At 49.5% G+C, this 27,963-nt stretch overlaps 1 protein-coding gene across 1 annotated transcript in view; it reads right to left on the reverse strand.

The window, feature by feature from the left end:
* The window catches only part of LOC139275956 (interferon-induced GTP-binding protein Mx3-like), a 74,177-nt gene that overhangs the window by 30,770 nt on the left and 15,444 nt on the right, over positions 1 to 27,963 (reverse strand). The window contains exons 2-6 of the mRNA XM_070893207.1: positions 24,707 to 24,916; positions 9,859 to 10,051; positions 7,517 to 7,654; positions 675 to 829; positions 12 to 150 (exon numbers count right to left, since the gene is read on the reverse strand). Coding sequence (XP_070749308.1) covers positions 12 to 150; positions 675 to 829; positions 7,517 to 7,654; positions 9,859 to 10,051; positions 24,707 to 24,781 — 700 coding nt within the window. The 5' untranslated portion in view covers positions 24,782 to 24,916. The remainder of the gene's footprint in view (positions 1 to 11; positions 151 to 674; positions 830 to 7,516; positions 7,655 to 9,858; positions 10,052 to 24,706; positions 24,917 to 27,963) is intronic.

Consider the following 27,963-nt stretch of genomic DNA (forward strand, 5'->3'; position numbering starts at 1 on the left):
TGCATAATTACCCAGAGTTCTCTCTCCAGAAGGGTCCACTTCCTGGGCCATTTTCAGAGCTTCTGTGGTTGCTATGTCAACGTTGCATGGCACAACCACAAGGTTAATTGTTTCTTGTCTCTGAATAAACTTCTTAATGAGGCTCTTAATCTGAAATAAAACACAGATCACATTGCTGCAGAATCAAAGACAGATCGGTGACAAGCCACGACAGCCAACCGCACGTACAGCGAATGACAAAGCAACTGCCATTCTCAATTTGCAGAGTATAAGACTTAATGTTTGGAGAGGAAGACCTAAGAGCATGTTGATGCTATTCGAAGTATTAGCAGAGATATGTAAATATTCTTGTAAATTGCTTCGGTCCAAAAATGGGTGAAGTATTTGTTATCGAGTCTCAGTAAATGTAAAATGTTTAAAGAGAAGGCTTGCATTTATATAGCGCCTTTCACAAGCTCAAGACGTCCCAAAGCGATTTACAACCAATGAAGTTCTTTTGCAATATGGTCACTGTTGTAATGTAGGAAACGCGGCAGCCAATTTGCACACAGCAAGGTCCCACAACCAGCAAACAACCTTGGGACGTTTTCTTATGTTAAAATGCAATTTGCTGATGTAAAACATTTTATGTGCAGCAAATCAAAAAGGGGACATGTTCACTGAGCTCTTGTTACCTGATCTCCGATATTCAGTGGTTGGTTGCCAACTGCTACTCTGGCGATTCCTGGCAAGTCTATGAGAGTGAGGTCAGGAACATTGGTGGATGCAATTTCGAGACTGATTAATTCAGAGCTGATTCCCACTCCTGTTCCTGCGATTGCGTTCTGGGCTGGAAATACATCATAATTGAATAAGTAATGGGATTAGACAAAATGATCAGGCACATTAAATTGTGTAGTGAATAGTTGGTTAAAAAGGAAGCAGACTCAAATATATCGTTTATGATGCTCATTGCAACATATTCCTTCAGCTATGTACACCTAGCTGATGCCCTGAACTCATCTTGTGCCAATTATCCAACTGGTCGCATCTACTTGTAGCAATGGAGACTCTGGGGAGCAGTGATCATAATATGATAGAATTTTAAGTTGAGTTTGAGGGTGATTAAGTTAAGTCTGAAGCTAGGGTCATAAATTTGAACAAAGCAAACTCGTAGATATGCAAGGCGAGTTGGCTAAGGTAGGTTGGGAAACGAGATTAAAAGATATGATAGTAGAAAAGCAACGGCAGACATTTAAAGAAATAATTCATAATTCGCAACAAATATACATTCCCCTAAGGAATAAAAACACCATGGGAAAAATAGTCTACCTGTGACTAACAAGAGAAATTAAAGATAGTATTAGATTAAAGGAAGAGGCCTATAATGTTGCCAAAAAGAGCAGTAAGCCTAAGAACTGGGAGGATTTTATAATTCAGCAAAGGAGGACCAAGAAATTGATAAAGAAAGGGAAAATAGAATATCAGAGTAAACTAGCGAGAGACATAAAAACAGAGTGTAAAAGCTTCTATATGTATGAAAAAAGGCAAAAGATTAGCGGATGTAAGCGTGGCTTCCTTACAAGTTGAGGCAGGAGAAATGTCCTTTAATATCTAGCGTCCTTTAGGGAAGGAAATCTGCCGTCCTGACCCAGTCTGGCCTATATGTGACTCCAGACCTACAGCAATGTGGTTGACTCTTAACAACCCCTTTGAAATGGTCTAGCAAGCCACTCAGTTGAATCAAAGCGCTACAAAAAACAAGGACAATCAGGGATGGGCAATAAATGCTGGCCTTACCAGCGACACCCACATCCCATGAACGAATTTTAAAAATATTATAATGGGGAATAAGGAAATGGCAGAGAAACTAAATAAATACTTTGTGTCTAAGTCTTCACGGAAGAAGACGCAAAAAAAACATTCCAGAAAGAGTGGAAAGACAAGGGTCGGAAGACAAGGAACTGAAAGAAACCATGGGCTGGATTTTTGGCTCGGTTACGCCTCAGTTTGCACCATGAGGGAAATGGTGTTTCTAGGCGTAACGCCGGGCGTCCAGCTTTTACCGCCCGGCCGACAAATTCATTTCATGGTTTGTAGCGGCGCCAGAACTTACCACCCGCCCTCTAGCTTCACTGAGACTATGACATCAATCGTCGTGCAATGCTCCGCTAGCGCCCCGGATGCAAAATTCGGCCCCAACACCTCATTTAACGCCTGTCTCAGGAAACGTCTGAAAAAAATCAGGCATTCCCACGGTTCAGCACGGTTATTGGCAGCGCATTTAAATGGAGGGGTGGAGCTCCTACATTGCAGGTCATATTGACAGCAACGGTTGCTCCAACTTGCAAACTTCACTTTTATCTGCCATTACAGTGAGAGAATTTAATGGAGGCATATTACTAGTGCGACAGTGACTCATGCTCAATGCTTTCAAGGCGGCGTCAAGCTAGAAGAAGGGCTCTTGACCATGTTGGCCCATGGATGATTAGAGGCCGAAGACGTTCGGGCAGGCGGGCTTACCCCACACGGGTTTACAGGCTCCAACGCTCATACCTCCAGCTCTTTGAGGAGCAGTGTGTGAGAAGGCTGCACCTCCCAAAAGGAAGTGCTGACAGAGATACGCCATCTCCTTCAGGCAGACCCATACCTGCACTGCTCTGGAGGCAGCCTTCAATCCTCCCCTCAACACGTTTCAGAATTCAGTGTGCTGTACTGCATGTTGCACAGCTTGGCCACCATGAGGGGCCTGGCATTGCCAGTGGGGATTGCAGGCCCACCTCAGGAGGAGGGGGACAATGAAGAGGAGCCTGGCAAGGCCACCATTGGATAGCCCCCCATCCACGGGGGAGGCAGCTGCTGGACCAACACTCGTACGTCGCCAGCTCATAATGGACTGGCTCTCCCAAATGGAGGAAACTGAGGGATGGAGCTAATACCGGACACGCTATGTGCCCCCAGGAAGGCACATCTCTGGTGAATGATACACAGGACACCAATGGCAACGGCAGAATCCTAAATTTTACTGCAACAAAGTAACAAAAACTCAACCCACCAAAACAAAGCCACATACAACGTTATGTTGCAGGGCACTGAGCAACAAATCAGTTCCTTAAATCAGTGAAACTTTTTTAACGCCACGATTTTCGGCTGGGGCGCAGAAACCTCCTTGTGTAATGCCGGATTTTGTGCCCCTAATCATGGGACCTCATTTTTTGCTGAAACTTAAAACAAAGGTACAAACTTTTTCCACGCGGTATCAGGATCGCCCCGCCATCATTACCGCCCCGAAATCTCAAACGCCAAAAATCCAGCCGCTTGAATCCTTCTGACTCAAAGGCAAGAGTGCGACCAACTGAGCCACAGCAGATTAGGAAAGCAAATGGTATGTTGGTCTTTATTACAAGAGGATTTGAGTATAAGAGTAAAGACTTTGTACTGCAATTATATCGGGCCCTGGTGAGACCACGCCTGGAGTATTGTGCACAGTATTGGTCTCCTTACTGAAGGAAGGATATATTGACCATTGAGGGAGTAGAATGAAGGTTCACCAGACTGATTCCTGGGATGGGGGGGGATTGTCCTATGAGGAGAGATTGAGTAGACTACACCTATATTCTCTAGAGTTTAGAAGAATGAGAGGTGATCTCATTGAAACATACAAAATTCTTACAGAGTTTGACAGGGTAGATGCAGGGAGGATGTTTCCCCCGGGCTGGGGAGTCTAGAACCAGGGGTCACAGTCTCAGAATAAGGGGCCAGCCATTTAGGACTGAGATGAGGAGAAACTTCTTCAACCAGAGGATGGTGAATATTTGGAATTCTCTACCCCAAAGGGTTATGGAGGCTCAGTGATTGAATATATTGAAATCAGAGATCATTAGATTTTTTGTATATTAAGGGACTCAAGGGATATGGGGATAGTGCAGGCAAGTGGAGTTGAGGTAGAAGATCAGCCGTGATCTCATTGAATGACGGAGCAGGCTCAAGGGGCCGAATGGCCTACTCCTGCTCCTGTTCATTATATTTGCATGTTCTATACTGATGTCACTAAGCAATGAATGCATCAGTCAGAAAATATGGAATAGATATGTGCAGCACGAGACTTTGATACATAAGTTGGTAGCTGAGATGTTACATTTATGCAAAGCCTAATTGTTTGTTACTGATCTGTAAGCGTCTCAGTCATAAGTGGTCTTGATGTCACAAGACCTTGACGAGGCCTCAGTTAGAATACTGTGTCCAGTATTGTTCTCCTCACATGGTGGGTGATATTGAGGCTTTGGGAAAGGTGCAGAGGAGGGCCATTAGACTAATTCTAAGTTTGAGACATCTTAGTTATCAAGATAGGTTCAAAGAACTGGGACTCTACACTTTAGAGAAGCGTAGACTTAGGGGCAATTTGATCGAAGTTTATGAGCTGACTAAGAGTATAGATTTTGTTCGTGCAGATAGCTTGTTTCAACGAAATAGGTTAGGGAGGACCCGGGGTCACAATTTCAAACTCAAACTCGATTGGATGTTAGGTGCGTCTTTTCTCAGAGAATAGTGGACCTTTGGAAAAGGCTGCTGGCTTTTGTGGTGGACACCTATTTGCTGGATTCTGTCAAATAATCAGTCGGCACTACGTAGCATTATCAGGGTCAGAGTAATCTCCTGGACTGGATTTGATCACCTAAGGGGCTGGGAGAGTAATTTCTCAGATTGTTTTTCCCAAATTGGCCGAGTTTTACGCATCTCCCAGGGGATCACATGGCTTTCGGGCGAGGTGAGAGTGTATATATTATGCATATATCGGTGCACAAGGCATTGCAGTTGTGTAGGACAGGCTGGATGGACCAGAGGGGCTTTCCCTGTTCATCATTATTCGTATGTTTGTAGATAGAAACATAGAAAATAGGTGCAGGAGTAGGCCATTCAGTCCTTCGAGCCTGCACCACCATTCAATAAGATCATGGCTGATCATTCCCTCAGTACCCCTTTCCTGCTTTCTCTCCATGCCCCTTGATCCTTTTAGCCGTAAGGGCCATATCTAACTCACTCTTGAATATATCCAATGAACTGGCATCAACAACTCTCTGCGGCAGGGAATTCCACAGGTTAACAACTCTGAGTGAAGAAATTTCTCCTCATCTCAGTCCTAAATGGCCTACCCCTTATCCTTAGACTGTGTCCTCTGGTTCTGGACTTCCCCAACATTGGGAACATTCTTCCTGCATCTAACCTGTCCCGTCCTGTCAGAATCTTATATGTTTCTATGAGATCCCCTCTCATCCTTCTAAACTCCAGTCTCTCCTCATATGTCAGCCCTGCCATCCTGGGAATCAGTCTGGTGAACCTTCGCTGCACTCCCTCAATAGCAAGAACATCCTTCCTCAGATTAGGAGACCAAAACTGAACACAATATTCCAGGTGAGGCCTCACCAAGGCCCTGTACAACTGCAGTAAGACCTCCCTGCTCTTATACTCAAATCCTCTAGCTATGAAGGCCAACATACCATTTGCCTTCTTCACCGCCTGTTGTACCTGCATGCCAACTTTCAATGACTGATGTACTATGACACCCAGGTCTGGTTGCATCTCCCCTTTTCCTAATCTGTCACCATTCAGATAATATTCTGCCCTCGTGTTTTTGCCGCCAAAGTGGATAACCTTACATTTATCCACATTATACTGCATCTGCCATGCATTTGCCCACTCACCTAACCTGTCCAAGTCACCCTGCAGCCTCTTAGCATCCTCCTCACAGCTCACACCGCCACCCAGCTTAGTGTCATCTGCAAACTTGGAGATATTACACTCAATTCCTTCATCCAAATCATTAATGTACATTGTAAATAACTGGGGACCCAGCACTGAGCCCTGTGGCACTCCACTTGTCAATGCCTGCATAAGATAGGTTTGCCTCAGGAAAGCCCTAAAGTCCATTTGATCTGATTCTTTCAGAATATCTGCCACCTTCCCACCACAGCATCTACAATACAAGAAATCTGCACATTTTATTTTCTTTCTGCACCCTTTCTGAAACTGCAGTCAGTATTGCACCAGGGATCATTGAATATAATTATGGGAAGGTCATTTGAATGGGGAATTGGCTGTATAGGATGCAGGATGAAAGGGCTCAGGTCTCAAAGCGACAAATATATCAAGACATGATGTGATATTTTTGCTCTTGAATGACTGTTTTATATTGAAGCCAGAGAGAAAACATCCTTCTCATGTGAATAGATGCTAGCCTCTTAATCAACATGGTCTACAGGGCTGTAGTAATACCCGCCCTCCTGTCTGGCTCAGAGACATGAACCATGAACCAATAAGGGAAATTTTAACCAATAAGGAAATTAAGGGTTACGGGGAGCGGGCGGGTAAGTGGAGCTGAGTCCACGGCCAGATCAGCCATGATCTTGTTGAATGGCGGAGCAGGCTTGAGGGGCTAGATGGCCTACTCCTGTTCCTAATTCTTATGTTCTTATGTACAGTCCTCAAGTCGCTGGAGAAATACCACCAACAATGTCTCCGCAGATCCTGCAAATCCCCTGGGAGGACAGACACACCAACATTAGCATCTTTGACTAGGCCAACATCCCCAGCATTGAAGCACTAACCACACTTGATCAGCTCCGCTGGGCAGGCCACATTGTCCGCATGCCAGACACAAGATTCCCAAAGCAAGTGCTCTACTCGGAATTCCTTCATGGCAAACGAGCCAAAGGTGGGCAGCGGAAACGCTACAAGGACACCCTCAAAGCCTCCCTGATAAAGTGCAACATCCCCACCGGCACCTGGATGTCTCTGGCCAAAGACCGCCCTAAGTGGAGGCAGTGAATCCGAGAGGGCGCTGAGCACCTCGAGTCTCATGGCCGAGAGCGTGCAGAAATCAAGCACAGACCGCGGAAAGAGCGTGCGGCAAACCAGTCCCACCCACCCCTTCCCTCAATGACTATCTGTCCCACCTGTGACAGGGACTGTGGTTCTTGGACTGTTCAGCCACCTAAGGACTCATTTTTAGAATGGAAGCAAGTCTTCCTCGATTCCGAGGGGCTGCCTACGATGAATCAAAATGGTGGCTTTGTTATCCGTTAAAGACACTTTTGAATATAAGGTATGTGCAACATTTCGGGAGATTTGATAAAATGCCACTTTGGAGCATAGACACTCGGTCAGCATCTGGGGCTTATCATAACATTTGACGAATGTATCTAGAGGGCTGTGGATGCTCAGTTGTAGAGGATATTCAAGGCTGAGATCGATAGATTTTTGGATTCGAGGGGAATCAAGGGATATGGGGATCGGGTGGGAAAGTGGAGTTGGGGTAGAAGATCAGCCATGATCTTATTGAATGGCGGAGCAGGCTCGAGGGGCCGAGTGGCCGACTCCTGCTCCTAGTTCTTACATTCCTATGTATGAAATTGTCAATGAGCTTCCACAAACTTTGTTACAGTAAGTCCCAAAGTATTCAATATGGACATCTTGCATTAATGTGCAGTACATGTCTTCCCTGGCAATGCCGACTCAACAAAATACTATCAGAACAAACCTTTGCAAATTTCTTGTTCCACCTCACCCGCATTTTTGAGTTTCTGTTTATAATCTTTGTAGCAAATTTCCCCCTTCCAAACGTTCTCCTGTTTGATGTTCTTTAGCTTCAGTTCCAGTGGGCACCTGGTTACAATTCCTGTCACACAGTAAAATAATGCTGAACAAACCAGTGCAATTAGCAACAGTCTCTACAATATAACCGTACACTCTCAGCACTGGTGCTTTCTCTTCAAAGACCATTGAAACTGACTGGAGAGCACGAGTTGGCATCTTCTGAACCTGTTCCAAATAATGGAGCCGCCCTTTAATTGGGATTTTTACAAAACGTATTTTCTTTAACACTGAGTAAGTAGCTACCTGTAACTCGTGTGGCGGTGTAAGCACATTGCATGCTTACCCATTGTTTATTTCTTTACAGGCCCAGAATTTGTGCAAAGGCGCTCGCCGCTGGCCCTGAAGACAGCTGCCCACAAATATCTCACCATAGATTTTCGATGCGTAAGTGATTCAGTGCAATATAATGGGGAATCCCTGGAGCACTCCGCTGTGACATCACCCTCTGGGTGAAAAAGATTCACTTGAGTTTTTCCTACCTTCCTAATTTTTATGAAAGACTTACATTTCTATAGCGCCTTTTATGACTACTGGACGTCCCAAAGCGCTTTACAGCCAATCAAGTACTTTTGGAGTGCAGTCATTGTTGTAATGTGGGAAATGCAGCAGCCAATTCATGGCAAGCTCCCACAAACAGCAATGTGGGAGCGCCTCCAGTGCGCCAGTACAGCCTTCGGCTGCCTGAGGAAAAGAGTGTTTGAAGACCAGGCCCTCAAAACTGCCACCAAGCTCATGGTCTACAGGGCTGTAGTAATACCCACCCTCCTGTATGGCTCAGAGACATGGACCATGTGCAGTAGGTATCTCACCCCCAGCTCATGGTCTACAGGGCTGTAGTAATACCCACCCTCCTGTATGGCTCAGAGACATGGACCATGTACAGTAGGTATCTCACCCCCAGCTCATGGTCGACAGGGCTGTAGTAATAGCCACCCTCCTGTATGGCTCAGAGACATGGACCATGTACAGTAGGTATCTCACCCCCAGCTCATGGTCTACAGGGCTGTAGTAATACCCACCCTCCTGTATGGCCCAGAGACACGGACCATGTACAGTAGGTATCTCACCCCCAGCTCATGGTCTGCAGGGCTGTAGTAATACCCACCCTCCTGTATGGCTCAGAGACATGGACCATGTACAGTAGGTATCTCACCCCCAGCTCATGGTCTACAGGGCTGTAGTAATACCCACCCTCCTGTATGGCTCAGAGACATGGACCATGTACAGTAGGTATCTCACCCCCAGCTCATGGTCTACAGGGCTGTAGTAATACCCACCCTCCTGTATGGCTCAGAGACACGGACCATGTACAGTAGGTATCTCACCCCCAGCTCAGGGTCGACAGGGCTGTAGTAATACCCACCCTCCTGTATGGCTCAGAGACATGGACCATGTACAGTAGACACCTCAAGTCGCTGGAGAAATACCACTAATGATTTTGACACAAGACCCTACAAATCCCCTGGGAGGACAGACGCACAAAGTTAGCGTCCTCGACCAGGCCAACATCCCCAGCATTGAAGCACTGACCACACTTTATCAGCTCCACTGGGCAGGGCCACATTGTCCGCATGGCAGACACGAGACTCGCAAAGCAAGCGCTCTACTCGGAACTCCTTCATGGCAAGCGAGCCAAAGGTGGGCAGAGGAAACGTTACAGGGACACCCTCAAAGTCTCCTTGAAAAAATGCAACATCCCTACCGACACCTGGGAGTCCCTGGCCAAAGACCACCCTAAGTGGAGGAAGAGCATCCGGGAGGGCGCTGAGCACCTCGAGTCTTGTCACCGAGAGCATGCAGAAACCAAGCGCAGGCAGCGGAAGGAGCGTGCGGCAAACCAGTCCCACCCTCCCCTTCCCTCAACCTCTGTCTGTCCCACCTGTGACAGGGACTGTGGTTCCTGTATTGAACTGTTCAGCCACCTAAGGACTCATTTTAAGAGTGGAAGCAAGTCTTCCTCAATTCCGAGGGACTGCCTATGTTGATGATAATGGCCAGATAAACTGTTTTTTGTTATGTTGATTGAGGGATAAATATTGGCCGGGACAATTACATTTATCAGAGTGAACAACTTCCCGGGCCCAGTTTGGTCATTTTGAAAAACTGCACGAGAAGTTGAACAGGCAATGGTTGTTATGGAGTTTAATGGTATCATGGAACAGACGGCTGGATGGGTGAATAGATACATGGACGAGCAGGTAATGATTGGCTCCAACATTCTCTTACCACTCCCTCTGGGAAGCGACACACCAGACAATGCCTCCAGCACTGAGCTCTTCCCAGAACTCTGGTCCCCGATCACTGCGATGGCTGGAAGAGGCAGGTCCTTGTCCACACCAAATGCTCTCAGTGAGTCGATGAGATCGATGGTGGGTCGTACCTTATGTTCATACTCATTGTAAAACGCCGTATTCATTGCCTGAGGGAATAGAAAGAGACAACACCTTCAAATAAATAAATGCAGTATCTTTTTAAAAGTAACATTTTATCAGAGCTCCCAGAGTAGAAATAAACACTGCATTTCCACTCTGTCATTAACACAATGGCTGCGATTGCACTGCTTGGTAGCTTATCATGGGGCTGAAATTGCCCCTTTCCTGAAGGCTCCTTAACACCGGAAAGCGTCGGATTTTTGTGTAATGGCCGCCATTCCGGGACTCGGCGGCAGTCGGAGGAGGAGTCGGGGGAGGAGCAGTCGGGGGAGGAGCAGTCGGGGGAGGAGGAGGAGGAGCAGTCGGGGGAGGAGCAGTCGGGGGAGGAGCAGTCGGGGGAGGAGCAGTCGGAGGAGGAGCAGTCGGGGGAGGAGCAGTCGGGGGAGGAGGAGGAGGAGCAGTCGGGGGAGGAGCAGTCGGGGGAGGAGCAGTCGGGAGGAGGAGGAGTCGGAGGAGGAGGAGGAGGAGCAGTCGGGGGAGGAGCAGTCGGGGGAGGAGCAGTCGGGGGAGGAGGAGGAGGAGCAGTCGGGGGAGGAGGAGTCGGGGGAGGAGCAGTCGGAGGAGGAGGAGGAGGAGCAGTCGGGGGAGGAGGAGGAGGAGCAGTCGGGGGAGGAGGAGGAGGAGCAGTCGGGGGAGGAGCAGTCGGGGGAGGAGCAGTCGGGGGAGGAGGAGGAGGAGCAGTCGGGGGAGGAGGAGGAGGAGCAGTCGGGGGAGGACCAGTCGGGGGAGGAGCAGTCGGAGGAGGAGGAGTCAGAGGAGGAGGAGGAGGAGCAGTCGGGGGAGGAGCAGTCGGGGGAGGAGCAGACGGAGGAGGAGGAGTCGGGGGAGGAGGAGGAGGAGCAGTCGGGGGAGGAGGAGGAGGAGGAGTCGGGGGAGGAGCAGTCGGGGGAGATGCAGTCGGAGGAGGAGGAGTCGGAGGAGGAGGAGGAGGAGCAGTCGGGGGAGGAGCAGTCGGGGGAGGAGGAGGAGGAGCAGTCGGAGGAGGAGCAGTCGGGGGAGGAGGAGGAGGAGGAGCAGTTGGGGGAGGAGCAGTCGGGGGAGGAGCAGTCGGGGGAGGAGGAGGAGGAGCAGTCGGAGGAGGAGCAGTCGGGGGAGGAGGAGGAGGAGGAGCAGTTGGGGGAGGAGCAGTCGGGGGAGGAGCAGTCGGGGGAGGAGGAGGAGGAGCAGTCGGAGGAGGAGCAGTCGGGGGAGGAGGAGGAGGAGCAGTCGGGGGAGGAGGAGTCGGGGGAGGAGCAGTCGGGGGAGGAGGAGGAGGAGCAGTCGGAGGAGGAGCAGTCGGGGGAGGAGGAGGAGGAGGAGCAGTTGGGGGAGGAGCAGTCGGGGGAGGAGCAGTCGGGGGAGGAGGAGGAGGAGCAGTCGGGGGAGGAGCAGTCGGGGGAGGAGGAGGAGGAGCAGTCGGAGGAGGAGCAGTCGGGGGAGGAGGAGGAGGAGCAGTCGGGGGAGGAGGAGGAGGAGCAGTCGGGGGAGGAGGAGGAGGAGCAGTCGGGGGAGGAGGAGGAGGAGCAGTCGGGGGAGGAGGAGTCGGGGGAGGAGCAGTCGGGGGAGGAGGAGGAGGAGCAGTCGGGGGAGGAGGAGGAGGAGCAGTCAGAGGAGGAGGAGCAGCAGGGGGAGGAGCAGTCGGGGGAGGAGGAGGAGGAGCAGTCGGGGAGGAGGAGTCGGGGGAGGAGGAGTCGGGGGAGGAGCAGTCGGAGGAGGAGCAGTCGGGGGAGGAGGAGGAGGAGCAGTCGGGGAGGAGGAGGAGGAGCAGTCGGAGGAGGAGGAACAGTCGGGGGAGGAGGAGTCGGGGGAGGAGGAGTCGGGGGAGGAGGAGTCGGGGGAGGAGGAGTCGGGGGAGGAGCAGTCGGGGGAGGAGCAGTCGGGGGAGGAGGAGTTGGAGGAGGAGCAGTCGGGGGAGGAGGAGGAGTCGGGGGAGGAGGAGTCGGGGGAGGAGGAGTCGGGGGAGGAGCAGTCGGGGGAGGAGGAGGAGGAGCAGTCGGGGGAGGAGGAGTCGGGGGAGGAGCAGTCGGAGGAGGAGCAGTCTGGGGAGGAGGAGCAGTCGGAGGAGGAGCAGTCGGAGGAGGAGGAGTTGGGGGAGGAGCAGTCGGGGGAGGAGCAGTCGGGGGAGGAGGAGGAGGAGCAGTCGGGGGAGGAGCAGTCGGGGGAGGAGCAGTCGGGGGAGGAGGAGTTGGAGTCGGAGGAGGAGTCGGGGGAGGAGCAGTCGGGGGAGGAGGAGTCGGGGGAGGAGGAGTCGGGGGAGGAGCAGTCGGGGGAGGAGGAGTCGGAGGAGGAGGAGTCGGAGGAGGAGCAGTCGGGGGAGGAGCAGTCGGGGGAGGAGCAGTCGGAGAAGGAGGAGTCGGAGGAGGAGGAGCAGTCGGAGGAGGAGCAGTCGGGGGAGGAGCAGTCGGGGGAGGAGCAGTCGGGGGAGGAGCAGTCGGGGGAGGAGCAGTCGGAGAAGGAGGAGTCGGAGGAGGAGGAGCAGTCGGAGAAGGAGGAGTCGGAGGGGGAGGAGCAGTCGGGGGAGGAGCAGTCGGGGGAGGAGGAGTCGGAAGAGGAGGAGCAGTCGGGGGAGGAGCAGTCGGGGGAGGAGCAGTCGGGGGAGGAGCAGTCGGGGGAGGAGGAGTCGGAGGGGGAGGAGCAGTCGGGGGAGGAAGAGTCGGAGGAGGAGGAGCAGTCGGGGGAGGAGGAGGAGGAGGAGGAGGAGTCGGGGGAGGAGCAGTCGGGGGAGGATCAGTCGGGGGAGGAGGAGTCGGAGGAGGAGGAGTCGGAGGAGGAGCAGTCGGGGGAGGAGCAGTCGGGTGAGGAGCAGTCGGGGGAGGAGCAGTCGGGGGAGGAGCAGTCGGGGGAGGAGCAGTCGGGGGAGGAGCAGTCGGGGGAGGAGGAGTCGGAGGAGGAGCAGTCGGGGGAGGAGGCGGAGGAGGAGGAGCAGTCGGGGGAGGAGCAGTCGGGGGAGGAGGAGTTGGAGGAGGAGCAGTCGGGGGAGGAGGAGTTGGAGGAGGAGCAGTCGGGGAGGAGGCGGAGCAGTCGGGGGAGGAGCAGTCGGGGGAGGAGCAGTCGGGGGAGGAGGAGTCGGGGGAGGAGGAGTCGGAGGAGGAGCAGTCGGAGGAGGAGCAGTCGGAGGAGGAGCAGTCGGGGGAGGAGGAGTCGGAGGAGGAGGAGTCGGAGGAGGAGGAGTCGGGGGAGGAGCAGTCGGGGGAGGAGCAGTCGGGGGAGGAGCAGTCGGAGGAGGAGGAGTCGGAGGAGGAGGAGTCGGAGGAGGAGGAGTCGGGGGAGGAGCAGTCGGGGGAGGAGCAGTCGGGGGAGGAGGAGCAGTCGGGGGAGGAGGAGCAGTCGGGGGAGGAGCAGTCGGGGGAGGAGCAGTCGGGGGAGGAGCAGTCGGGGGAGGAGCAGTCGGAGGAGGAGCAGTCGGAGGAGGAGGAGTCGGAGGAGGAGGAGTCGGAGGAGGAGGAGTCGGGGGAGGAGCAGTCGGGGGAGGAGCAGTCGGGGGAGGAGGAGCAGTCGGGGGAGGAGGAGCAGTCGGGGGAGGAGCAGTCGGGGGAGGAGCAGTCGGAGGAGGAGGAGCAGTCGGGGGAGGAGCAGTCGGGGGAGGAGCAGTCGGGGGAGGAGCAGTCGGGGGAGGAGCAGTCGGGGGAGGAGGAGTCGGAGGAGGAGGAGTCGGAGGAAGAGGAGTCGGAGGAGGAGGAGCAGTCGGGGGAGGAGGAGCAGTCGGGGGAGGAGGAGTCGGAGGAGGAGGAGTCGGAGGAGGAGCAGTCGAGGGAGGAGCATTCGGGGGAGGAGCAGTCGGGGGAGGAGCAGTCGGGGGAGGAGCAGTCGGGGGAGGAGCAGTCGGGGGAGGAGCAGTCGGGGGAGGAGCAGTCGGGGGAGGAGCAGTCGGGGGAGGAGCAGTCGGGGGAGGAGCAGTCGGGGGAGGAGCAGTCGGGGGAGGAGCAGTCGGGGGAGGAGCAGTCGGGGGAGGCGCAGTCGGGGGAGGAGGAGTTGGAGGAGGAGCAGTCGGGGGAGGAGGAGTTGGAGGAGGAGGAGTTGGAGGAGGAGCAGTTGGGGGAGGAGGAGTTGGAGGAGGAGGAGTTGGAGGAGGAGGAGTTGGAGGAGGAGGAGGAGTTGGAGGAGGAGGAGTTGGAGGAGGAGGAGTCGGGGGAGGAGCAGTCGGGGGAGGAGGAGTCGGGGGAGGAGCAGTCGGGGGAGGAGCAGTCGGGGGAGGAGCAGTTGGAGGAGGAGGAGTTGGAGGAGGAGCTAGCTGCAGTTGCAGCAGGGTCAAAAGTAAGAAAGAAGTAAAAAGTAATCAAAGTGTGACGTCACAGCCAAGAGGGTAAGTGATTGGCTGGTTGAGTGGTGAGTTGTTTTCTTTTTCTTTATCTTTTTTCTTTTTCTTAGCAGTAAGAAACCTTGTCATTGTTGCCAAATTAAGTAATTTAAGGGTTAAGTCATGGCAGGAGAGACCAGACTCGTGTCATGCTCCTCCTGTGCTGTGTGGGAAAACTATGTGTACAGGAAGTGTATCCAGCTGCAGCTCCTGATAGACCGCATTGCGGCACTGGAGCTGCGCATGGATTCACTCTGGAGCATCCGCGATGCTGAGCATGTCGTGAATAGCATGTTTAGTGAGCTGGTCACACTGCAGGTAAAGGTTACACAGGCAGATAGGGAATGGGTGACCATCAGGAAGAACAGTGGAAGGAAGGTAGTGCAGGGGTCCCCTGCAGTCATCTCCCTCCAAAACAGATACACCGCTTTGGGTACTGTTGGGGAAGATGACTCATCAGGGGAGGGCAGCAGCAGCCAAGTTCATGGCACCGTGGGTGGCTCTGCTGCACAGGAGCGCAGGAAAAAGAGTGGGAGAGCGATAGTGGTAGGGGATTCAATTGTAAGGGGAATAGCTAGGCGTTTCTGCGGCCACAATCGAGACTCCAGGATGTATGTTGCCTCCCTGGTGCAAGGGTCAAGGATGTCTCGGAGCGGCTGCAGGGCATTCTGGAGGGGGAGGATGAACAGCCAGCTGTCGTGGTGCATATAGCTACCAACGATATAGGTAAAAAATAGAATGAGGTCCTACGAGCTGAATTTAGGGAGCTAGGAGTTAAATTAAAAAGTAGGACCTCAAAGGTAGTAATCTCAGGATTGCTGCCAGTGTCACGTGCTAGTCAGAGTAGAAATAGCAGGATAGTTAGGATGAATACGTGGCTTGAGGAATGGTGCAAGAGGGAGGGATTCAAATTCCTGGGACATTGGAACAGGTTCTGGGGGAGGTGGGACCAGTACAAACCGGACGGTCTGCACCTGGGCAAGACCGGAACCAATGTCCTAGGGGGAGTGTTTGCTAGTGCTGTTGGGGAGGGGTTAAACTTATAGGGTCGGGGGATGGGAACCTATGCGGGGAGAGAGAGGGAAGTAAAATGGGGTCAGAAGCAAAAGGTATAAAGGAGAAAAGTAGAAGTGGAGGGCAGAAAAATCAAAGGCAAAAATCAAAAAGGGCCACATTACAACATAATTCTAAAAGGGCAAAGAGTGTTAAAAAAACAAGCTGAAAGCTCTGTGTCTCAATACGAGGAGCATTCGTAATAAGGTGGATGAATTAACTGTGCAGACAGCTGCTAACTGAGATGGTGTAATTGGGCTCCAGGGTGACCAAGGCTGGGAGCTCAACATCCAAGGATATTCAATATTCAGGAAAGATAGACTGAAAGGAAAAGGAGTTGGGGTGGTGTTGCTGGTTAAAGAGGAGATTAATGCAAAAGTAAGGAAGGACATTAGCATGGAGGAGATGGAATCGGTATGGGTGGACCTGCGGAATACCAAAGGGCAGAAAACACTAGTGGGAGTTGTGTACAGACCACCAAACAGTAGTAATGAGGTTGGGGATGGCATCAAACAGGAAATTTGGGATGCATGCAATAAAGGTACAGCAGTTATCATGGGTGACTTTAATCTACATATAGATTGGGCTAACCAAACTGGTAGCAATGCGGTGGAGGAGGATTTCCTGGAGTGTATAAGGGATGGTTTTCTAGACCAATATGTCGAGGAACCAACTAGATAGCTGGCCATCCTAGACTGGCTGTTGTGTAATGAGAGAAGATTAATTAGCAATCTTGTTGTGCGAGGCCCCTTGGGGAAGAGTGACCATAATATGGTAGAATTCTTCATTAAGATGGAGAGTGACACAGTTAATTCAGAGACTAGAGTCCTGAACTTAAAGAAAGGTAACTTCGATGGTATGAGATGTGAATTGGCTAGGATAGACTGGCGATTGATACTTAAAGGGTTGACGGTGGATAGGCAATGGCAGACATTTAAAGATCACATGGATGAACTTCAACAATTATACATCCCTGTCTGGTGTAAAAATAAAATGGGGAAGGTGGCTCAATCGTGGCTAACAAGGGAAATTAAGGATAGTGTTAAATCCAAGGAAGAGGCATATAAATTGGCCAGAAAAAGCAGCAAACCTGAGGACTGGGAGAAATTTAAAATTCAGCAGAGGGGGACAAAGGGTTTAATTAGGAGGGGGAAAATAGAATATGAGAATAAGCTTGCAGGGAACATAAAAATTAACTGTAAAAACTTCTACAGATACGTGAAGAGAAAAAGATTAGTGATGACAAACGTGGGTCCCTTACAGTCAGAATCAGACAAACCAGACCAATTGAACAAATACTTTGGTTCTGTCTTCACTAAGGAAGACAGAAGTAACCTTCAGGAAATACTAGAGGACCAGGAGGTCGAGCGAGAAGGAGGAACCGAAGGATATCCTTATTAGGCGGGAAATTGTGTTAGGAAAATTGATGGGATTGAAGGCCAATAAATCCCCAGGGCCTGACAGTCTGCATCCCAGAGTACTTAAGGAAGTGGCCCTAGAAATAGTGGATGCATTGGTGATCATTTTCCAACATTCTATAGACTCTGGATCAGTTCTTATGGACTGGAAGGTAACGAATGTAGCTCCACTTTTTAAAAATGAAGGAGAGAGAAAACAGGGAATTATAGATCGGTCAGCCTGACATCGGTGGTGGGGAAAATGTTGGAATCAATTATTAAAGATGTAATAGCAGCGCATTTGGAAAGCAGTGACAGGATCGGTCCAAGTCAGCATAGATTTATGAAAGGGAAATCATGCTTGACAAATCTTCTAGAATTTTTTGAGAATGTAACTAATAGAGTGGACAAGGGGGAGTCAGTGGATGTGGTGTATTTAGACTTTCAAAAGGCTTTTGACAAGGTCCCACACAGGAGATTAGTGTGCAAAATTAAAGCATGTGGTATTGGGGGTAATGTACTGACATGGATAGAGAACTGGTTGGCAGACAGGAAGCAAAGAGTAGGAATAAACGGGTCCTTTTCAGAATGGCAGGCAGTGATTCGTGGGGTACCCCAAGGTTCAGTGCCGGGACCCCAGCTATTTACAATATACATTAATGATTTAGATGAAGGAATTGATTGTAATATCTCCAAGTTTGCAGATGACACGAAGCTGGGTGGCAGTGTGAGCTGTGAGGAGGACGCTAAGAGGCTGCAGGGTGACTTGGGCAGGTTAGGTGAGTGAGCAAATACATGGCAGATGCAGTATAATGTAGATAAATGTGAGGTTATCCACTTTGGTGGTAAAAACAGGAAGGCAGATTATTATCTGAATGGTGACACATTAGTAAAAGGGGAGGTGCAACGAGACCTGGGTGTCATGGTACATCAGTCATTGAAAGTTGGCATGCAGGTACAGCAGGCGGTGAAGAAGGCAAATGGCATGTTGGCCTTCATAGCGAGAGGATTTGAGTATAGGAGCAGGGAGGTCTTACTGCAGGGCCTTGGTGAGGCCACACCTTGAATATTGTGTACAGTTATTGCTATTGCTATTGCTATTGAGAGTGTGCAGCGAAGGTTCACCAGACTGATTCCCGGGATGGCAGGACTGACATATGAAGAAAGACTGGATCAACTAGGCTTATATTCCCTGGAATTTAGAAGAATGAGAGGGGATGTCACAGAAGCATATAAAATTCTGATGGGTTTAGACAGGTTAGATGCAGGAAGAATGTTCCCAATGTTGGGGAAGTCCAGAACCAGAGGTCACAGTCTAAGGATAAGGGGTAAGCCATTTAGGACCGAGATGAGGAGAAACTTCTTCACCCAGAGAATTGTGAACCTGTGGAATTCTCTTCCACAAAAGTTGTTGAGGCCAATTCACTAAATATATTCAAAAGGGAGTTAGATGTGGCCCTTACGGCTAAAGGGATCAAGGGGTATGGAGAGAAAGCAGGAAAGGGGTACTGAGGTGAATGATCAGCCATGATCATATTGAATGGTGGTGCAGGCTAGAAGGGCCGAATGGCCTACTCCTGCACCTACTTTCTATGTTTCTATGATCAGAATTCCACTCACTTGTTATCCCAGTGGTGCCCCGCTCCCCTCCTACCACTCTGCTGCTGCCGATCCGTGTTAAGTGCATCATCACAGTGCACCCCGCCGACCTATCCCCCCCGATGGTGAAATTGGCCATGAAAATCTTCAGCCCGCCTGGCAGTACCAAAACAAGCTTTTTCCCGGTGGTCTAGTGAGGCTGTGGCCTTCTGCAATGGCGGTGCGGCTTGCCTTAAAGGAGAGGATCTACTGCCACTGCCGTCATGTTTTTTCTGTCATGTCGGCCCGACAATTATGCCCCCGGGTTCGGCCGGGCCACCAACAGACAACCTGGCACCCCCTCTTGGGTGGCCTGGCCCAAACCCTCCCTGGTGGCCAAGTGGACCGAAGTTTAAAGTTTAAGTCAAGGGGGAGCCGTGATGATGATGTCATCACGCCGGCCACTCCACATCACCCCAACATCCGCCCCTCGAGTGTTGCCACCTCCGCTTAACTGCCTCCATTAAGAGCGACTTCCAGATCCGATTAAAAAAAAAACAAAGAGCGGAATTTCGCTCAAGATGTGACCTCAAGCACCACGGCAGTAAAACACTCAAAACGGGTTGTGTGTGCCCCGTTTCGGGCAGGGGGCAATTTTGGTCCCCATTTCTCTTCAAAATCACCAGTACCTCTCTGGAGATTGCCATGATGCTCTGAGAGCACCCAATGGTTGTTTTCTGCTCTCGAGGACAAACATTCCAAAGCCCTCTCCTTTTACACCTGGAGACCTGCAACAATAAGGATCTATTATACCATTACCACCGTACTGTGGTAACTAAATCCTGGACTATTACTGTTGACCACATTAAGAAACGCCTGCCCTCTCGGCGCAGGATGAAAAGATCCCACGGCACTATTCGAAGATGTGCTGGGGAGAGCTGGTCTCAATCAACATCTCTAAAAACAGATTATCAGGTCATTTCTCTCGTTGCTGCTTGTGAGATCTTGCTGTGTGCAGATGTCCTACATTACAACATTGGCTACACTTCAAAAATACCTCACTGACTGCAAAGTGCTTCAGGGGATCCTGAGGTTATGGAAAGCACTATATAAGTACAAGTCCTTTCTTTCATTTTTATACTTGTGCCAACTTTGGGCAAGGTACCCGAAAGTTGTTGGTACCCGAGGGCCCTACCCTGGTGTGAGTGAGGGAGGGAGAAAGGTGGGGGTGGTAGAGTTAAGGTCTGCGCTACTTTCATATAACGAAGGCACTTGCCTTAATGGAAATACGTTTCTGTTCCTTCTTCTGCTCATGTGCCTCCTGCACGCCAAATGCGGACATCGAGGCCTCGGTCTGACAGCCAGGCCCCTTGGAGTTACCTGCATCTCCGCTATCGACTGGCACTTGACTCAGAGTACTGAATGTTCCAACTGGTGCCAACTGCGGCAGTGTTATACCGTTTGTCCACATCGAATATGTCAGCTCCTCTCCCTCCTAAAGAAACAAAAAGTAGTGACTTTGTTGCTCCACATCAATGGTCACCGATGCCGACAGGTCGTCAAACAAAAAACCCCAGCACAATTATCTAGCCCAAATTTCCACGCTGTTGTTCTGACCTGCTGTTCTCCATGGACATCTTCAAACGCCATCCCCACCTCACCCTCCACGCAGCAGTACCCGAACCATTAGGGTTCTGACGAAGGATCATCGACCCGAAACGTTAACTCTGTTTCTCTCCCCGCAGATGCTGCCTGTCCCGCTGAGCATTTCCAGCATTTGCTGTTTTTATTTCAGGTTTCCAGCATCCGTAGCATCTTGCTTTTGTTTTCCATTCAGGGAATGTTTCATGCTCCTGCCCCTGAATGTTGCACCGCTGGGGCACAGGGTATTCTCTACCACAGAGGCCAGTTCATTAGATATATTCAAAAAGGAGTTAGATGTGACCCTTACGGTTAAAGCGATCAAGAGGTATGGAGAGAAAGCAGGAATGGGGTACTGAAGCTGCATGATCAGCCATGATCGTATTAAATGGTGGTGCAGGCTCGAAGGGCCGAATGGCCTACTCCTGCACCTAGTTTCTATGTTTCTATGTAGGGATGAAAATGCGGCATAAAGATTTAATGTAAATCGGTGATGATTCACTTATGGCCACTGCTGCTGGAACTTAGAAAATCTAGCCCAGTACTGTGTCCCGTAGGGTACCTGCTGGTCTCAGGCTATACGTATCCTGGTAACCTCCAATCCCAATCAGATATTTGTCCAGCTCATTGTATTTCCAGGAATGAGTTAAACAGCCTCAAACTCTTTTGCTGGGAGTCCCTTGTATATATCCACTACTCTGTGCGCGAAAAACATTTTAGTAATGTTTAGGTTTATTACAGGTTTGTAAATTTCCGTGCTCCCAGTCTGGTAATCCCCTCATGTCCCTTTGTCCCACAGTCAAAGTGAATACCTGACTTTGCCGAAAGTAGCACAGGTAAGAATTTCTGGATTATATCCTCACTGGCTATGTCTTTCAGTTTTATAAACCGGGACATTCATTTTCCTTTCCCGAGTGAAATCAAGGTTTGTTTTGTGATTCTTTCCTTGCAACTTAAACCCTTACATACTGGACTCATCCATCCCACGCTTCGCTGAACCCTCCCACATGAAACAGATAAGAAAGAACAACTGATCTATCCAGTCTGTACCTACCTGATATACTCCCTCGCCATTCTACACCCCGCCTGTTATGCACCTTGTTATACTCCCCGCCCGTTATATACCTGCCTGTTATACACCCGCCCGTTATACACCCGCCCGTATACTCCCCGCCCATCATACACCCGCCCGTTATACACCCGCCCGTTATACACCCGCCCATTATACTCCCGCCCATCATACACCCGCCCATCATACACCCGCCCGTTATACACCCCGCCGTTATACTCCCCGCCCGTCATACACCCGCCCGTTATACACCCGCCCGTTATACACCCGCCCGTTATACACCCCGCCGTTATACTCCCCGCCCGTTATACACCCGCCCGTTATACACCCGCCCGTTATACACCCGCCCGTTATACACCCCGCCCATCATACACCCGCCCGTTATACACCCGCCCGTTATACTCCCCGCCCATCATACACCCGCCCATTATACACCCGCCCGTTATACATCTGCCCGTTATACTCCCCGCCCATCATACACCCGCCCGTTATACACCCGCCCGTTATACTCCCCGCCCATCATACACCCGCCCGTTATACACCCGCCCGTTATACTCCCCGCCCATCATACACCCGCCCATCATACACCCGCCCGTTATACACCCGCCCGTTATAATCCCCGCCCATCATACACCCGCCCGTTATACACCCGCCCGTTATAATCCCCGCCCATCATACACCCGCCCATCATACACCCGCCCGTTATAATCCCCGCCCGTTATAATCCCCGCCCGTTATAATCCCCGCCCATCATACACCCGCCCATCATACACCCGCCCATCATACACCCGCCCGTTATACACCCGCCCGTTATACACCCGCCCGTTATACACCCGCCCGTTATACACCCGCCCGTCATACACCCGCCCATCATACACCCGCCCGTTATACATCTGCCCGTTATACTCCCCGCCCATCATACACTCGCCCGTTATACAACATGTTATACACCCCGCCCGTTATACACCCGCCCGTTATACACCCGCCCCATTATACATCCCGCCTGTTATACACCTGTCCATTATGCACCCCACCTGTTATACACTTGCCCGTTATACACACCATTATACACCCCGCCCGTTATACACCCCGCCCGTTATACACCCCGCCCGTTACACACCCTGGGGAGCAGGCTATTTTAGATCTGGTAATGTATAATTGTTAATTAATGATCTTATAGTAAAGGATCCTCGAGGGAAGAGTGATCATAGCATGTTTAAATTTCAAATTCAGTTTGAGGGTGAGAAACTTAGGTCTCAAATGAGTGTCCTGAACTTAACTACAGGCAATTACAAAGGTATGAAGACAGAGTTGGCTAAAGTGGACTGGAAAATAGCTTAAAGGATAAGATGGTAGAAAAGCAGTGGCAGGCATTTAAGGAGATATTTCATAACTCTCAGCAAAGATATATTCCAGTGAGAAAGAAAGACTCTAAGAGAAGGATGAACCATCCGTGGCTAACTAAGGAAGTTAAGGATGGTATCAAATTGAAAACTAAGGCATACAATATTGCGAAGATTAGTGGTAGGCCAGAGAATTGGGAAATTTTTAGAAACCAGCAAAAGACAACTAAAAAAATAATGAGAGTGAAGATAGATTATGAGAGTAAACTAGCAAGAAATATAAAAACAGACATTAAGAGCTTCTACAGGTATATAACAAGGAAGAGAGTAGCTACAGTAAATAATGGCCCCTTAGAGGATGAGAGTGGGGAATTAATAATGGAAAACAGGGAAATGCCAGAGACTTTGAACAAATATTTTGTATTGATCTTCCCGGTAGAAGACACTAAAAGCATCCCAATAATAATAGATAATCAAGGGGCTAAAGGAGGGGGAACTTAAAACAATCACTATTACTAGAGAAAAAGTACACGGCAAACTAATGAGACTAAAGGTGGACAAGTCCCCTGGACCTGATGGCCTGCATCTTAGGGTCTTAAAAGAAGTGGCTGCAGAGAAAGTGGGTACATTGGTTGTAATCTACCTGGATTCTGGAGAGGTCCCAGCAGATTGGAAAACCGCAACTGTAACTCCCCTATTTAAGAAAGGAGGGAGACAGAAAGCAGGAAACTATAGACCAGTTAGCGTAACATCTGTGGTTGGGAAAATGCTGGAGTCCATCATTAAGGAAGTAGCAGCAGAACATTTGGAAAATCATAATGCAGTCGAGCAGTCAGCATGGTTTTATGAAAGGGAAATCATGTTTGAAAAAGTTTGCTGGTGTTCTTTGAGGATATAACAAGCAGGGTGGATAAAGGGAGAAAAGTAGATGTAGTGTATTTGAGTTTCCAGAAAGCATTCAATAAGGTGCCACATAAAAGATTACTGCACAAGATAAAAGCTCACGGGGTTGGGGGTAATATATTAGCATGGATAGAGGATTGGCTAACTAACAGAAAACAGAGTGTCGGGATAAATGGGTAATTTTCAGGTCGGCAAACTGTAACTAGCAGGGTGGCACAGGGATCAGTGCTGGGGCCTCAACTATTTACAATCTATATTAATGACTTGGATGAAGGGACCGAGTGTAATGGAGCCAAATTTGCTGATGATACAAAGATAGGTGGGAAAGCAAGTTGCAAAGAGGAAATAAAGAATCTACAAAGGGATATAGACAGGTTAAGTGAGTGGGCAAATATTTGGCAGATGGCGTATAATGTGGGAAAATGTGAGGTTATCCACTTTGGCAGGAAGAATAAAAAAGCAAATGATTATTTAAATGGAGACTGACAAGTACTGCAGTAAGAGGGACCTGGGGGTCCTTGTACATGAAACACGAAAAGTTAGTTTGCAGGTACAGCAAGTATTTAGGAAAGAAATTGGAATGTTGGCCTTTATTGCAAGGGGATGGGAGTATAAAAGTTGGGTAGTCTTGCTACAACTGTACAGGGTATTGGTGAGACCACACCTGGAGTACTGCGTACAGTTTTGGTCTCCTTATTTAAGGAGGGATATACTTGAATTGGAGGCAGTTCAGAGAAGGTTCACTAGGTTGATTCCGGAGATGAGGGGGTTGACTTATGAAGAAAGGTTGAGTAGGTTGGGCCTATACTAATTGGAGTTTAGAAGAATGAGAGGTGATCTTATTGAAATGTAGAAGATTCTGAGGGGGTTGACAGGGTAGATGCAGAGAGGATGTTTCCCCTCATGGGGGAAACTAGAATTAGGGGGTATAGTTTCAGAATAAGAGATTGCACATTTAAAACAAAGATGAAGAGGAATTTAATCTCTCAGAGGGTTGTGAATCTGTGGAATTCTCTACCCCAGAGAGCTGCTTAGGCTGGGTCATTGAATAAATGTGTTGGACATAGACAGATATTTGAACGACAGAAGAGTCAAGGTTTATGGGGAATGGGCAGGAAAGTAAATTTGAGGCCAAATCAGATCAGCCATGATCGTATTGAATGGCGGAGCAGGCTCGAGGGGCCAAATGGCCTACTCCTGCTCTTATTTCTTATGTTCTTATGTTCTATGTTCTTATGTTCTTCTGCTATCCCATCCTAAGGTGGTGATGAAGGGGTTTAAATTGGGCGGGTGTGGCCTACTGACACCTCACTGCCCCAATCCTACCCTTCTCTTGCCATACTCATAACCTTTGCCAATTTGCTGCTCCGGGCATACAGTACCTGGCTCACCGTCAGATTTCTTCTTGATGAATTAAATTTTCTACTCCGATGTTGTTTTGAATTCTTGCTTGCCATCGAATTACAGTCTCTATGGAAGTCTTGTGGTTAATCTGGACTAGTAATACCGAGACTTGGACAATTAATCCGGAGACAAGAGATCAAATCCCACCACGGCAGCTGGGGAATTTAAATCCAGTTAATTAAGTAAATCTGGAATTAAAAAGCTGGTATCAGTAATGGTGACCATGAAACTACCGGATTGACGTAAAAACCCATCAGGTTCACTGATGTCCCTTCGGGAAGGAAATCTGCCGCCCATACCCGGTCTGACCTATATGTGACTCCAGACCCACAGCAATGTGGTTGACTCTTAACTGCCCCCTGAAATGGCCCAGCGAGCCACCAAACCGCCACGGACTGCAGCGGTTCAAGAAGACGGCTCACTATCACCTTCTCAAGGGGCAATTAGGGATGGGCAATAAATGCCGGCCTTGCCAGCGACGCCCACATCCCAAGAATGAATAAAAATAAAGGTCATGTGTTCATGAGACGTTTACAGTCAAATTGAATCAATTAAAAAACCACCATACTGTCAGTTTTAAAGCTGGAATAGTTAACAGTTTACACAGATAATGATAGTTATGGAGGTGTAGTGGAATCCAGCTTCAGCTTTGCATTGCACGCTGTGATACAACACATAATATAGAAGGAGAAGGGGCAATTTGATGGAGTTTTTTAGGATTTTAAAAGGAATTGATAGGGTAGAGAGAGAGAGAGACAAACGTTTTCTGCTGGCGGGGGCGAGCATAGGACAAGGGAGCATCACCAAATCAGAGCCAGGCCAGGAGAGAAGTTGGGAAACATTTCTTCCCGCAAAGGGTGGTAGAAATGTGGAACTCTCTCCCACACAAAGCAGAAGATGCCAGCTCAATTAATCATTTGCAATCTGAGATCGATTGATTTTTGCGAGACAAGGGTATAAAGTGATACCGAGCCAAGTCAGATGGATGGAGTTAAGATACAGATCAGCCATGATCTCCTTGAATGTCGGAACAGACACGAGGGGCTGCATGGCCTCCTCCTGTTCCTATGTTCCTTTTTGCAACCTATCTTTCCCACTTGGAATGATGTTACTGCATCGTGGAGAATATCACTGTGTCACATGCTGAAAAGAAAAGCGATGTTTAAAACTTTACAAGACTGTCGATGTGTCTTTTGGTATATATCCACGAGATGTGAGAATGTAGATAGAAGGTTTGCGAATGTGTTAGTAAGGGATCATGGGAAAATGGCCAAGAGAAATTGTCCAGCTGCGATATTTGCCATGTCAACACAAACAAAGGATTACTCAGAGTTGTGGTCAAACACGAGTTACGTGAAAAAGCAAAAGTCAGACATGATTCAGACGAGGGGCTGCTATAAACAGCAGTAAAATAGGGAAGTGTGATGAGATTCGAAACAATAAACACATCCCTGGAGCCTGCTCTATTTGGAGAGTTGTTAGCCTGCAATTGGGTATGCTATGGGGGAAATCGACCAATGATGATTGTATAAACTGAGTGTCACTCAAATGTGTTCTGCTGTAACAATGTATAAGTGTTGAGCTTTTGTACTGTTACGAGACTTGTCAGGAGAAAGGTGGACAGACTCGAATCGAGAGTGTTCCCTTTGTCTTAACAGGTCCCGGCCGGAGAATCTACAGAATAAAGGTCTTATGTTGCTAAGACTAAAAGTGTTCGTGTGTCAGTGAATTTGCTGAAACAGATTGAAGGGAAAAGAATCCAGTATCAACATTTGGTGTCAAAAGTGGGATCTCAACGGACGACTGCCGAAAACTTGCGAATTAAGAGCTAGACTAACCTTGGACGAGACGAGAGGAAAATGGCCACTGGAGTAAGTATAATTTCAATACTGCTCCAGTTTCCTCCGGTTTCAAAAGTCTGAGGAAAGTTTAGCCACTTGCTGGTTCTCAGGTGGTGTCTGAACGAGATCCAAGTCAATCTGGTGAACACGTTTTAAACTTAGAAAATAAGTGTCCAAGTCAGGTGTGACATCGACCTTGTATATCACTTGGCTCGTCTAGGCACTGATTGGATTTAAATCGAGAACCTAGAAAGATTAAGTAAGGATTGTCGTGCGGCGACACGAACAGGCTGTGTGGGTTCGAGGCCCAAGTAAATCTGTGCGGCGACACGGAGGGATAGAGAATCGCGCGAACCGCGTAGGGAAACGCGGAGGTTAGGGAATTACGTAAAATTAAGCTGCGGGACTCCGCAGGACTGTGTAAATTTTAAATTGTACTTACGCCAGGTGCGGTGTCGATCTTGTATATCACTTGGTCCACCTAGACTCTGGGTAAGCCAAACTGAGATCACCACGGCGCGGCGTGGGGGACAATTCGGATTAATTAGGACCCTGATCCAACGTGCGGCGACACAAGGATGGGTAATTTAGATAAAACTACGAATTCCCTGAAAGGTCATGGATCCAAAAAAAAAAAGAGAATCTTGTGAACGTCTGTTTTAAATGCTTGTATGATTTTTACTGTGGATGAGAAAGCTTGTGTGGGGAGACCGGGGAGTTGTGGTTTGCTTTAGCTCCACCCACTTTTTCAAACAGTGAAAGTTTTTTTTAACCCTTCGTAGTGTTGTCCTGTATGTGGGAAGTTTAAGAGTGTGAACCTTATTGAATTACGTATATTCGGATGATAAGTTACGGAGCCAGGAAATGCACAAAGGATAGGTTTGTTGAGTTTAAAAAAAATATATATATATGGTCCCGGTGGTTAAAAAAGGATTTAATAGCCAAATGGAGACAGTACTATCAAGAGCTGAAAGATGAGTCCCTTCTGTCAAGCTGGGAGGAGAACGCCACTAAACTAGGGCTGTCCTTGACAGAAGGAGGACATGTTAAAACTGTAGACGTCTTAAAGAAAGAGTGCGCGCACGAGAAACGCACTAAGAGTTCCCTTGGGACCTCTGAGAAGGGTACCGATAGACTACGTGGTCGAATGGTTGGTTTTGCGTTGACCGAGGCTGATGATGAATTTGATGAATGGTCACTGACTCGGCGCCCAACCCCAACAGCGCCTCCCGCAGCCCCGGGCCCCTCACCACAGTCCCCTTCCCGCCAACCTCCACCCTACACTCCGGCGGGAGGAGGTGATGATAACCGTAACCCCACACCAATGAACCGACAAACCCAGACGGACTCTTCCTCTTCAGGTAGTGACTCAAGTCCTCAGTTCACAGACCCTG

The sequence above is a fragment of the Pristiophorus japonicus genome, chromosome 11 (assembly GCF_044704955.1).
Source record: "Pristiophorus japonicus isolate sPriJap1 chromosome 11, sPriJap1.hap1, whole genome shotgun sequence".
NCBI classification, from domain to species: Eukaryota; Metazoa; Chordata; class Chondrichthyes; family Pristiophoridae; genus Pristiophorus; species Pristiophorus japonicus.